Source organism: Protomyctophum parallelum (assembly GCF_964188405.1).
Source record: "Protomyctophum parallelum genome assembly, chromosome: 6".
Lineage (NCBI taxonomy): Eukaryota > Metazoa > Chordata > Actinopteri > Myctophiformes > Myctophidae > Protomyctophum > Protomyctophum parallelum.
Window position 1 is genome coordinate 36,360,820 of NC_139701.1, and position 13,476 is coordinate 36,374,295.

The following is a 13,476-nucleotide window of genomic DNA, read 5'->3' on the forward strand; positions in this document are numbered from 1 at the left end:
CTATACATACCGGTAATACATTATAATCTGCTCAACACTGTATAATTATAGTTATAAGAACTAATATGTTCATAATCAATGCTTCATAACAATAATAATCATAACACATGAAATAATTTGATAATGACTTATATTTTATAAATGCTGGACAGACCTCCCCCCAATAAGGATCTTAATGTATTATAGGCCTAATTGCCATAATACATGTTATAATCAGTGTTATAATAAATGTTGTCTTGTTGCAGTTTTTTTGTTGTTTTTTTTTGTTTTGTTGTTTGTTTCTTGTTTATCTAGGAATTGTATTGTTTTGTTTTTGTTTTGTCTGGTGTATTTTGTGAATTGCGGACCGCCTTGAAAACGAGATGGTTCATCTCAAGGGATTGTTCCTAATAAAGAATTTCAGACATTATAATGAATCATAGTGTTATAACTTATAATCACACTATATATATATATATATATATATATATATATATATAATTATATTGTGATTATAACACTGATTTATTATTTGTAAGTCACTATAAGTGGTCATGGGTGCTTTAATTGGTTAATTGGCTTATCATAGTGACTTCTGACTTGTATTACATATAGTAAGTATAGAATGCATTAGGTTATATTGTATTATAGTGTAATAACTATGATAACTATGATCCTCCTGGCCTAAAGAAGTCTATATAGTTATTACCAGGCAGTAATTATGAAGTATATTGATTATATGTCATTATGGAATGCTTTATACTTATAGACCTGGGATGCATAGCAAGTGTTACCATACTGTACAGTATGTATTTGCACATAATTGCAACGTTTCGACCTACTAGGTCTTCATCAGGAAAATAATACCTGATGCCTAGTAGGTGAAACTTTGCAATTTGTTGCCTCTAAATAAAGTCAATCTCATAAAGCTCTAGCAACTAGTGTGCAGATGTTCTTTCTCTTCCTTGATGCCTGACATCCAGCACATGGCCTAAATATAGACATTTAGATGGGCACGCAATCTTCTCTGTGAAATATTCTATTCTAATCATTTTAAAATATTTGTTCTTTTAGATATACAACTGTATTATTTGGGATACACTTAAAACAGCCATGGTCTAGTTCTTTCTTGGTGAAAAGTGCAATATACAAACAATAGTAAATCTATTTAACTAGATCCCAAATGCATTTTGAATGAGAACTTCAGTGACTGAAATATAGGCTACCATAACCATTCAGTTGCTGGCTGGCTGCCAAATAAGCCTTAAACCGGAAATACAAAGTAAAAGCACCCTCGTACTACAAACTAAAGAACCGGAGTGCCGGAGATTAGCTGGTAACAGATGGATGGACGGACAGAGTGGTAAACTGTTGCAAAACATACTCTCCCTATGCCTTCGGCCTGGTGGAGACAATACATTGTTGCCACCTGCTCAGATGGATAGGGTTTATTTATATTTAAGTATTCCTTTTGCCATGGCAAAAAAAAAGTTATATATATTTTTTTGAAATGGGAAATGTCAAGAGTAAGACATTACAGTATGGATAACTGCAAATGGCATTTCTGCCATATAACAAACATAAGGCATTCATACCAACAAACCAAAAACAACTTTCTTTTAACTGTAGCTCGTCAATTCCAATTAACAAACTAAACTAATAGCAGTTTAAATGGCTTTGTGAGAGCGTGGAGCTGGAGCATAATCCAATATTCCCAATTTCCCATCCTTCCAAGTTCCAACACATTCTCCTTGAACAGATTCAGATTACAGCGTGTAAACAAAAACAACAAGATGGGATTGGGTGCAAAGTATGCAACCACCATTCACTAAAAAGTTCATTATCCAGGATAGTGAATTTTTATGCCGGTGTAGCCTCTACAGAGTGTGTAGATGGTAGTTTTGATCACTGAAAGTTCTGGACACAAGCACAAAAATGTTTTAGGCAGATTGATTGAAAAAATATGTCACAGTACAGGCTCAGAAGAACTTGCTCCATACTAGGGTGACCAGATCCAAACTGTTCATTTTAGGGACAGAAGTATCACTTGCGTGGGACAAGTGGGATGGGAGGGACAATGTCATATTCGACCAAATAGGCCTAATATTGACTATAATTTTGTTATTAAACCCCTCTGGTGTCACATTTAGTTTTAAAATGATGCTAATTTGGTCATGGGTGGTATGGCCGACATGGTACTGTAGCCTATAGGGGATATTTCTCATGTTTTCTTTAACACATCTCGTGGGAAAAGAGACAATGAGAGCAACTATTGGGGGACTAACTATTAGGGCATTTGAACACTGACACTTGCCAGTCACAATGTAGGGCAGGGTCTCCATATGTGGGATGCCTAAAGTCTTGGAAATGAGGGACTGTCCCATGCAAAGGGGGTCACCCTACTCCAGACTGATATGGCTTACTACATCACCAGCTACCAAATGAATCATACAATTGCTATAGTATTTGCTGTGGTTGTGTAAATTACTTAAAATGATTTATGAAATCACCTGGAACATCAGTAAGGAAGTGTAAGATTGAGATTGATAGAACTTTCTCCTTTGGTATCTCTGTGCAGTTAGCTTCTCAATAAAATAGAAAACATTTGTCTCAGCTTGTCTCACTCTTGTTCTTGTAACCTCAGACAGTCACTACAAATCATGTCTCTGGCTCATTTAATTCCACACCGGACTCAGAGCAGAACAATTCAAGAGGCAACTGGAAACTCTAGTCTATAGGGTCTACTTATTACCAAAAAGCTGCCTCCCTCCCCGCCTCTGCTGCTTCACCAGTGTTGATTTTGCAAAACAACTGCAAAACAACCAACATGGACTTTGGTCCATGTAACTCTAGGGAAAACCATAGAACAAGGAATGTAAACTCTGAAGGAGTTTTTAGAGTCAGAGACTTCTACACATGGAGGTATAAAGACAGTAGCAGCATATGGTGCTTAGAGTAAAGCAGAAATCAAGTAATGTATAGCTTGTGGGATAATAAAGGGGGGCAGGTACAGTTGGGTGTCACAGGCTTTGGCAGCATTGTAGTTTGTTGCCTTTCTGCCCATCAGTGGTGGGAGGGACACTAATGTCCACTACATTGTTTCCTGGAGATTCATCATGTGAAGCTTTGTCAGCTATCTGCTTCTGTGATACAATACGGTAGACTTCTGTTGAAGTGGAACAAAAAGAATATATTATAGATAGATAGATATGTTTTTAATTAATTGGCAAATTGTGACCCATGATGCCACTTCTCACCTGATAGAATGTTCTTGAAAGCTTCCTCTACATTAGTAGAGTCCAAGGCTGATGTTTCAATGAATGACAAAGTGTTCTTTTCTGAGCCAGAGAAAGAGCAAAGTTAATTATTATGTATTTTAGATAAAGCAAAGTTAATCATGCATTTTATAATAGACTAACTTAATTGCATTACATTTATATGTACAACACTATTATGTTTTTGGAGTTTTGTAGAAATAAATGTACCCTCTTGCCCTGCTGTGCTACGAAACCTGATGTATAGATTTATGTGCAGGTTAACAGACTCTGTGAACAGCATCATTGTAGCACTTTCCAACCCTGCTAAGAGCTCTGTCAGGTTATCATCTAATTCTAAGCTGTGGAGCCACTGGCATTCTAGCCTGTATGTAACGAGATAAGTCCCCCTTGTTTGTTTATTTATAGTTTGTTTACTTTTGTGTTTTTATGTTTTATGTGTTCCGCTCTATGGACCCCGCTGTGAGTGTCTTGAATACAGTTTGAATTGAATTACCACAGAATGCTCGAGCCTCGTCAGTGGGCACTGCTCTGAGGTGGCGCAGGTCACTCTTGTTACCAACCAGCATGATCACAATGTTGTTGTCAGCATGGTCGATCAACTCTTTCAACCAGCGTTCCACATTCTCATACGTCAGGTGTTTGGCTATATCATAAACAAGGAGAGCACCAACCGCCCCTCGGTAGTACCTGATTGATTGATTGATTGAAATATTTATTAACAGTTTGCAGAATTACAGTACATTTCAAGCACACACTCAATACAAAGACTGCAGTTAACTGTGAGTGGACGACCCAATTAAGCATTACACTTGTTTACAAGAGGGTCCACCATGTTCAATTCATCAAAACATTTATAGACGTACAAATAGACACTTCTATATACCGGTAGTTAAAGAACAGAACAGGAATTCATCATAAAGGAAGCAAAAAGGGAAAAGAAACGTATACAGTGAGGGGAAAAAGGGGGGGAATTCAGATTTTACGGGGGCCAGTTTCGAATTGCAGCCGTCCGTAGGTGCCCTTTGAGATCGGTTTTGAAGGAGTCAAGGGATTCACATGTCTTAATGACTGTTGGTAGGGCGTTCCACATTTTGGTGGCATAGGAGCGAAAATAATTTAGTCCCTTGTTTGTGCCGAATCTGGGTTGTACATGGTTTGTTGAACTCCCTCTGGTGTTGTGGGTGTGGACTTAGTTAACATTAAGGAAGTATTTAGACAGGTACATGGGTATCTTGGTGGTGTATCTGGTTACAAAGGAGTAAGAATAGACATACGTGCAGGAAGCTAAATCATCTCATTCTAAAGCCCTAACCACACCAGAGACAACTGCTTGCAACATACTACTTTTGCATGGGTATACGGTAACTGTGGTTTGTTGTGTTGCAAGGAGTTGCGAGTAGTTGCAACTTGCAAGGAGTTGCAGCTGGTGGGGTTTGGGCCTAACATAACTGCACTAGGCAGTACCTTACCTTGAAGGCAAACACATAAAATGTTAATCTTACGCTGAGGTGATGGCTCTGTAGCGCTCCTGTCCAGCCGTGTCCCAGATCTGGGCCTTTATTGTCTTGCCATCTACCTGGATGCTGCGGGTGGCAAACTCCACCCCGATGGTGCTCTTACTCTCCAGGTTGAATTCATTCCTCGTGAAACGGGACAGCAAGTTACTCTTCCCCACTCCAGAGTCTCCTATGAGAACAACTAGAGCCAAAAAAGATGACAACATAACCAGTATTCGAGGCAAGGAAGCAAGCAGGTGCTCAGGAGGTGTGCAGGTATACAAAATGTAAAAAAGTAAAAAAAATAACACATCTATAGAACAACGCAGAGATGCGGGCACACTTAAAAAGGAGGAAACCTTTATTCAACAGACATGTTTTCATCAGGGTTGAGACTAGCCCCTCTCGGTTGAGCTCTTTTCATCGTTCACCCGTAGGGTCCCTTTGCATTTCTTCCACTCTCTATGGTAGACAGGCTCCTCTGGCTAGCTGCGACAGAGCAGATCAGCGGCAGGAACGTAGGGACGCGCAGCTAGCCAGTGTCGGTGCGGGAGGCGGTACAATGGGAAGTCAAGGAAGGAAGGGAACATTTCAGAGCAGCAAAAACTGAAAAAAATACTTAACGGCATCTGCGCAGATCGGCCTGAACGGAGCGCATGTACAACCATAGAGAGTGGAAGAAATGCAAAGGGACCCTACGGGTGAACGATGAAAAGAGCTCAACCGAGGGGGTTCCGAGAGGGGCTAGGCTGAGACCAGTGTTCTTGTTATGTTTATGTCTCTGGCCAAATGCTAGACATGATGACTGAGTCAAGTGACTGATTTATGTATTTTCCGCACTGGCTACATGTACATGTGCAGAGTTTACTCAGTAAACAGTTTTTAGGCTTCAAAATCCCTTAAAATGTATCCAAGTCGTTCATGGTCATTCACAGGTGGTTATAGCTATGGTACTTCTAGACTAGTGAACCAATGGACAGCATTTGCTAAATAAAACTTTTAGAGCTGGGACTCGATTAAAAAAATTAATCTAATTAATCAGAGGCTTTGCGATTAATTAATCTAGATTAATCGCATTTTAATCGCATATCAATATTCAACCCGAGAACAGCGAGAAACCTTTTTTTTAAATGTTTTTTGGTATCCCAGTGAATCAACGAATAGTGACTACAGGATACCACTCATTTTCAACATTTTACTGTCATTAATATACCTGTTGTGGAAATAATAATAAAAAGTCACCCCATTCTGTGTTGCCTAGAACTGGAGGTCTGAAAAAAAAAAACAGTAACAACTAACAAGTACATCTCAGTGACATCACAAAGCTGTACTTACTTCATATTGTTACTGTTTTTGTCAGACCTCCAGTTCTAGGCAACACAAAATGGGGTGACTTTTTATTATTTCCAGTTTTCAGTACTATAGAAAAGCGCCCAGTGAGAAACGTTCCGCGGTGAAAAAAAAGGTGCGATTAATTTATCTGTAGTTAATCGCGATTAATTTTTCTGTAGTTAATTAATCTAAATTAATCGCAATTAGTCCCGGCCCTAAAAACTTTAGATTTTTCCACGCATACAGAATTCCAGATTTCTGTCGTTAAGTTACCTAACGTTTCCAGCTTTAATCTACTCGACTAGCTGGTTATCTATGGTAGACTACCTGCAGTTGGGTATAGTTTAGCACAGATATCATGTAGCACTACTGGCTAGCAACCAGCAGTTCACTTCCTCACTGTGCTGGCACTCAACTTCCACAAGTGAGACAACAGGGGCACCATGACACCCTCACCTGTAAATTAGAGGGATTGACTTACCTTTGAACAAATAGTCGTATTCGTCATCTCGATTTCCCATCTCAGAAAGCTGTTTTTCTTCTTTTAATAGTTATTAGAATGGATATATCGGCTCCTATCCCGTCTACAGACCGGCCAGACTTCAAGGAAGGGAATGGGCACGTGAGCTGACGGATGACTGCATCGACCAATGGGAAACGTCTTTATCCTGACTGACTGACTAATGTATGCAAAACAATATTGACCAAAATAAAAATAAATTACTACTACTACTATAATATATATATATATATATATATATATATATATATATATATATATATATATATATATATATAAATGCTGCGTTGATGAAAAATGTCAGTATAAAGACACTCTAGACACTAGTAGACAGAGTCTATGGCCTATGCCCTTCATGTTATAGCCTATACCAAACAACGTTTTCTCTTGTGACAGGAGAAAGTAGGCCTACTAATCGGATTTTGGTTGTCATGCAGCCATTGCAGTGAGTCCTGTAAAGATCCTCCTAGAATATAACATAATATAAACATAGGATCTGTAGTTTAAATTTCAGTATCACAAAAGTGGCAGTTATTGCAATTCATAGAATGGATCAATAGGCTATACTTCTCCATTTCTTAAAGCTGCCAATCCAGAACATATTTTAAAGGATACAAATACATTGATCTACTTGGTGAAGAATGTTAATATAACTAGCACATCTGCAGTGGTTGAAGTGGTCTCCATACTCCATAAGAAAGAGATCTTGGGGTAGGACAAAAACTGGAAATGTCTTTTGCAATTCTGTCTAAACCGCAGCACACATACTGTACTGTAGGTAGAAATAAAACAGCGACAACAATTCATAGACATAGAACTGCTTTATTTTTGTATTCATTCTGATCGGGTTCAAACACACACACACACACACACACACACACACACACACACACACACACACACACACACAGCCATCTATTTATCGTCTTGTATAAATAGATGAATATAGACAGATATACATAAATACACATGTCTGATATGCATATTCATTTTTAAATCATGCTATGTCTTTGTAGGCCTAAAGGACTCTCCCTACAAAGAGGGCACATGGCGATTTGAAAACACATACACAACACAGCTGGACAGTCAGAAGAACCCCCACTGATTTGCATGTACATTAAAATCAACAAATCTTTCAGTTTAGAATATCTTACAAAGAAACAGCTCCAATTTATAGACCATAAATATAGCTGCATCTCATTAATCACATTGAAGAACATGATACGGTAAATCATGTAAATCGTAATAATTTCTTGCCAGCAGCAAAAAACAAAAACAAATAAAAATAATATTCTCCAATTAAAATGGAAAATATATTTATATATTTTTATATATGTATTTATAATTCTATGTACACATTCTCAGGAGTACAACTATCGGAGAGATAAATAAATACAACAGCAATAATGGGGGGGGGAAATGATAGGCCTACATTTCAGATTCCTCAATAAGGCAATTAAAATAACTAAAAAAAACAGACTGTACAAAAATATTGCTGCTATGCTCTCCACCCGATGAACAACAGCAAACATGTTACAACTGGCCACTGCACATCATGAGAATGAAATGATCCCTATTTCACTATGTCTTACTTTGACATGAACTCCCTTACACACACAAATACACACAGCATACCAACTAACTGAAGAAAATTGCTACCTGTGACAATAAAGCCTAAATGTATCTTAGTTGAGAATCATATGCTGTCACAGAAACTACTGTAAACAACACTAATCCTGTGTAACGATTGTGATTAACGTCACCTTTTACACACTCAATAATGGTAAACTAAAGTGCCGTCTAAAAACCTACTCATTGCTAACACAACGGAAAATGAAGAATTCTGGAGTGTTGTGTAGTATTGTGTGTAATTTGGCCTCTATGACTAGCTCATTTTCAGGTCCTTTTCTTAAGTGCAAACTCCAAATCCATTTACAAACTGCCATGTGTCTCAGAGAGAACATTGCAACATACCATGTTCATTGAAATATACTGAAAATATTAACTCAATTAATTCAATTGGATGATGATGTTAGGATGACCAGTAGTGTCAAAAGTCAACCATCATTGATATGTTGATTTCTGTTTGCATCTGTCCATACGCAGGGCAACATTGGAAGACATTGTAATGATGAAAATATGAATACAGTGATTGACAATGTCTACTCTCTTAGTGTTGCGACTGATTCCACTACTTTGGGGGTTGGTATTTCAGTAAAAAGTTGTAAGTTGTAACACTGAACATCCATGAAATAATGATAAACACTTGATGTAAAAACAAACCATTGAAATGAGCTATTATTGAACAAGCCATCAGCTACAAATGAATATTAAATTGTAAAAGCAAAGAGTTTGCACTGCAACTAGTTCACTATGAATGATCATAGTGAAGGCCATGACCCCACACAAATAAAAACAAAATAAATGTTCACAGTAGTGAAGTGCCCAGATAAAAATAAAAGATACAAAGAGAATGATTCAAAGTAAAAACATTAAAGTTTCTCACCACTGAATATGTTCACTAACAGGAATGTGAGGGTGTTTTGATTTCGCAAACATTACTCTTTTTTGTTGTTTGGTGATCATTGACCTCATTTTTATTTTGTTCTTTTTTTGGCAGGGGATAAACGTAATAATGTAGGATTAACACAGAGCAGAAAGAAAATAAAATGTAAGAAATATTTCTGTTAATGAAAAAAGAGAAAATAAATAACATTTATGATTGTAACCAATGGGACATTCCCAAAAAGACTTGTGTTTGTTATTTTGCTATAGGTTTACTCTTTATTTTTAAGTTGTCGAGAATGGAAGTGAGAATGAGCGGTGATGTCATCACTGCACATTTCCCCCCCCTCCTGTAGCCGGTCACTATTTTTCTCTCACATTTATTTTCGTTCATTTTTGTAACAATGTTTAAAATCCAGGTTTGGACTGGGATCCTGCTGCCACTGGTGAGGTCTGGACCACACCAGGTCTGGTCCTCTTCATGAAAGCACCTTCCACTGGCTGAGAGGAAGCTTTACTGTTAGAGAGAGAGAGAGAGAGAGAGAGAGAGGAGGAGGGGGATGATAAACATGACCATTCATCATAAAGCAAAAACCTGTCTTCTGGCATTAATGAAAGTAAATATATTGACCTGACCGATCCAATCCAGTACAAATAAATCAGAGTAAGAATATTAAAGCTGAAGAGACATCTATCTACTGTATTTCATATCAAACAACTGTTTGGAGTATGAAATCATATCAAATTAAGAGTGACAAAGGACTCACATGTCAAAAAGACTGGTATGCTCCAGTGAGCAGAATGTCTGCAGCTTAAAACCACAGCTAAGAACTGGCAGGTGTCAGTGAGCTTTTAAGACAGTTCAGTCTTATTGTGCTTTAGCTATCTTACAAAGCCATGTTGTACATTTGGTGGGATATCTTGTGGATCAGGCAATACTGGAAAGAGGTAAGAGAGCAAAACCAAGCCAAAGCCTGATGGTGACGCTCACCGAAAATCTATTATTTCCCCCACGAGCAAAATTGTCATATATTAAAGTAAATTTGGTTTAACAACAGCTAGGTCAACCGCAACTGTCTGAGAGACCAACCTCTCAGAAAAACATAGACCCAGCTGTGTGTTAGGATTCGGAATAGGATCACAAATTACTATTGAGATACCCGGTATATAAAAAAGATAGAAAGAAAGAAAAGAAAAAAAATGTCCCCGGTGTCTAACATTAACTATCCAGCTGTGGGAGTCTTGCCATGGTGATGTATGAGGTGAAGACATGGAGAGACGCCACACAGTCAGACGGTGGGAGGCAGTGTAGTAAACACTGTCCTTCATGCTGCTGGAGGACTACATGGGTGGTGTAAGGTTGACGGCGGTAGTGACCATAGCCCACCCACTGATGTACAGTACAGATCAAACCAAATGTCGGCCCAGACATACTGTAGATGTCTTGCCTAATTCAATGAACCTGATAAGACGGAGAGTTATGTTTAATCTAAATAGAACCAGCCTACTAAAATAAATCAAAGCTTCCCTCATAAGGACGGAGATTAACCTGCCAATCCTTGTAATCCAAGACTGCCTTTAAATACAGGGACCTCCCAGGAGAAGATGGTCCTGGTCTATAGGGCTGAATTCTGTGGAATTCTAGGACTTTTTTTTAAGGGAATTTTCCTGTTGTATATTTTACTCCTTCTCACTTACTGTCTCACTCTCCCCATCCCCATCTGGCACAGGCTCCTCTGAGCCATAGTGTAGCGGAGAGTACACCCAGGTCTTGTCCTCCGGAGGCTGCATTTACACACGCACCGCAGCAGAGGGGGCCAGAGGGCCAGTGGCACACAGACAGAAGCGACGGAAGGGCAGGCAGGAGGAATACAAACACAAAAGAGCACAGGAGCAGGAAAAGAGGAGACAGGACAAGAACATTAGAGAGATGCATTGACCATATCCACACAGTGGACATTTTGCTCTTGCGTCATACTCAGGAGAGGGAGGGAGAGTTTTTCTCACAACGTATAAAACATGGTTAAAGTGGTTAAAGTAAGTGTGATGCTGTATTAAAACAGCATCACTGCCATAAGTTTTCCACCATCTGAGTATGACATAAAAGCAAAATATATCATACGCCATGTGATTATGTTCAATAAAAAAGGAGGAAATGCTGCCCAGACAGATTAGAAAGTGTCAGCTTGATAGAACATTCAACTGTAAGAATGATAGTGTTAAAGACATTGTGAAATGTTAATGCACATTGGACTTCACTGCAGGCTTATATACATATAGGCATGTAAAACGTAAATGCCAGCAATGACACCTAACTGGTTGCATTTGGAATAAGAAGAACACGCTAGTCATTTAAACTGACACACACCGTAATTACGGAACTAAATATTATCATGGGTTTAACTGTGGCCTGTAATGAATCACATGCATCATTCCATCTCTACATTGCCTAATTTGGACTATCTCCTAGGAAGCAAAATGACACAGTGAGTCGATGCATCAGCCAAACAGGGGAGGGCAGCAGCAGGAGGAGGAGGGGGTGGCAATAGTAGTGGATGGAAAGAAAGGAAGCCAGAATGCCAGGCCTGCCAAACGAGCCAGAGAGAGAGAGAGAGGGAGGGGGGGGGGGGGGGTGTCTTCCTCCAAAGAAAGTCTCTATTATTTAGATAGACTCAGACAATAGATGTGCTGAAATGGTTGTATAGTATTTTAACTCCACCACGATACCCGGCCAGCCTCTGTAAAAGGCTTCCAGTAATGTATTTTTCTAGGTAGTGGCCCTTTAAAAGAGAGCAAGCTGCCTCTGAGGCACGTGAGGTTGGTGATGAGGATGATGGTGATGGATGGAGTCAGAGGTGGCACCGGGGGCTGATGTCACAGAACACGAACACACGCACGCACGCACACGCACACGCACACGCACACGCACACACACACACACACACACACACACACACACACACACACACACACACACACACACACACACACACACACACACACACACAGTCAAAACCGTGCCGCCATTAAAGCATCTTACAAACAGAGTAATCTGACACAAGCAAATTGGCTTAACTAAATGTCAATTAAAATGAAAATCTGGGAGTAAAATAAACATATATTATTTATTTTTAAATGGACACAGAGCGCTATATCTTGCCACCCAATACCCCTTATCCCTAAACCTATTTGCCATTTTTTACTATTTTAAAATACCTTTTAAAAAAATAGTTCAAATAACTGATCTACAAGCTCACGTGTAGATGTAGGTCGGCTAGTTGAACTATTTTAAAATGGTTTTCAAAATAGTGAAAAACACTCCTCGTCATCCCTAGTCTCCGACATGTCTCCTGTAATTCAACATGACCACAAACAGATCCATAGTGGAGAGTGTGTAACCACTGACCATGACACCAATTATGAATTCTGACTAAGCCTACACATTCTGCGGTACTATGATGGGTGTGAGCAAATGACTGCAAACTGTAGGCCTATCATGATGTGTTTCACAAGCAGCTGAGCAACCGCTAGCATTTAACACAGAGGCAACACCATGAGCACACTCACAAAGGATCAGCAACAGCACACTGGACAAATAACTACGCTGTAAGATTCTCAGTGTTAATTGACCCCTATATTGTTTATTGACAGGTGTCCCGCAGGGCTCAGTCCTGGGTCCCTTCATTAGGTTACATTTATTTTCCTGCACCCATCTCTTTGCCAAAAGTAGCCCATCTACAAGCTTGGGAGATTGTGAGAAATTGGGAGATTTGCAATTTGAGACCAGCGCATATCTACCCAGAATTTCTTGCTGGAATGGAGTAACAACAATGACAGCTGAACCGAGGTTTCCTCAGACAAGTAGAGACAATCTGGGTCCAACCTTCTGGAAACATACAGCAGGTAAGCGGGGACAGGCCCCGCAGAGCAAGAGTAATGGAGGGGCAATGTGAAACATAATGAGAAGGTCAGAGATGGAGTCAAGAGTAGGCTGCTATCTTTTCTGTTCACCGCTCCTCCTCTTCATATTCTTCTTCCTTCTCTCCTTATTCCCTTGTGCCGTCGCACCACTTCAATAACAGCCGGGGAAGAGCAGTCAGAGCAGAGAGAAAGAAATAAAAAAGGGTACAGTGAGGTCAACGATGGAGATGAGAGTCGAGGGGAAAATACACAAAAGAGCCGAGGCCTGCAGAGTGAAAAATAAAATTCATGGGGAAAGTGAAGTGGTTGAAGGAGTATAATAACCAAAAGAGAACGAGCGTAGATGAAGGAGAGGAAAATGAAACCGCAGCTGAAGGAGAGGAGGAACATAGTCATGAAAAGTGAATGTGGAGACTGTTGATCGTGGTTGAATAATTCAAACACA

At 39.4% G+C, this 13,476-nt stretch overlaps 2 protein-coding genes across 2 annotated transcripts in view; both read right to left on the reverse strand.

The window, feature by feature from the left end:
• Positions 1-1,412: 1,412 nt before the first annotated feature.
• Positions 1,413-6,690, reverse strand: LOC310860164 (ras-related protein Rab-11B-like). Its single transcript, XM_083766949.1, has 5 exons — positions 6,567-6,690; positions 4,760-4,955; positions 3,751-3,944; positions 3,237-3,317; positions 1,413-3,145 (listed from the first exon to the last, which is right to left on the reverse strand). Exons 1-5 carry the CDS (start codon positions 6,604-6,606, stop codon positions 3,000-3,002), a joined length of 657 nt encoding a protein of 218 aa, XP_083623075.1. The 5' UTR covers positions 6,607-6,690; the 3' UTR covers positions 1,413-2,999.
• A 717-nt stretch (positions 6,691-7,407) lies between these two features.
• Positions 7,408-13,476, reverse strand: part of pip5k1ca (phosphatidylinositol-4-phosphate 5-kinase, type I, gamma a) — a 50,152-nt gene continuing 44,083 nt past the window's right edge. The window contains exon 17 of the mRNA XM_083768119.1: positions 7,408-9,627. Coding sequence (XP_083624245.1) covers positions 9,625-9,627 — 3 coding nt within the window. The 3' untranslated portion in view covers positions 7,408-9,624. The remainder of the gene's footprint in view (positions 9,628-13,476) is intronic.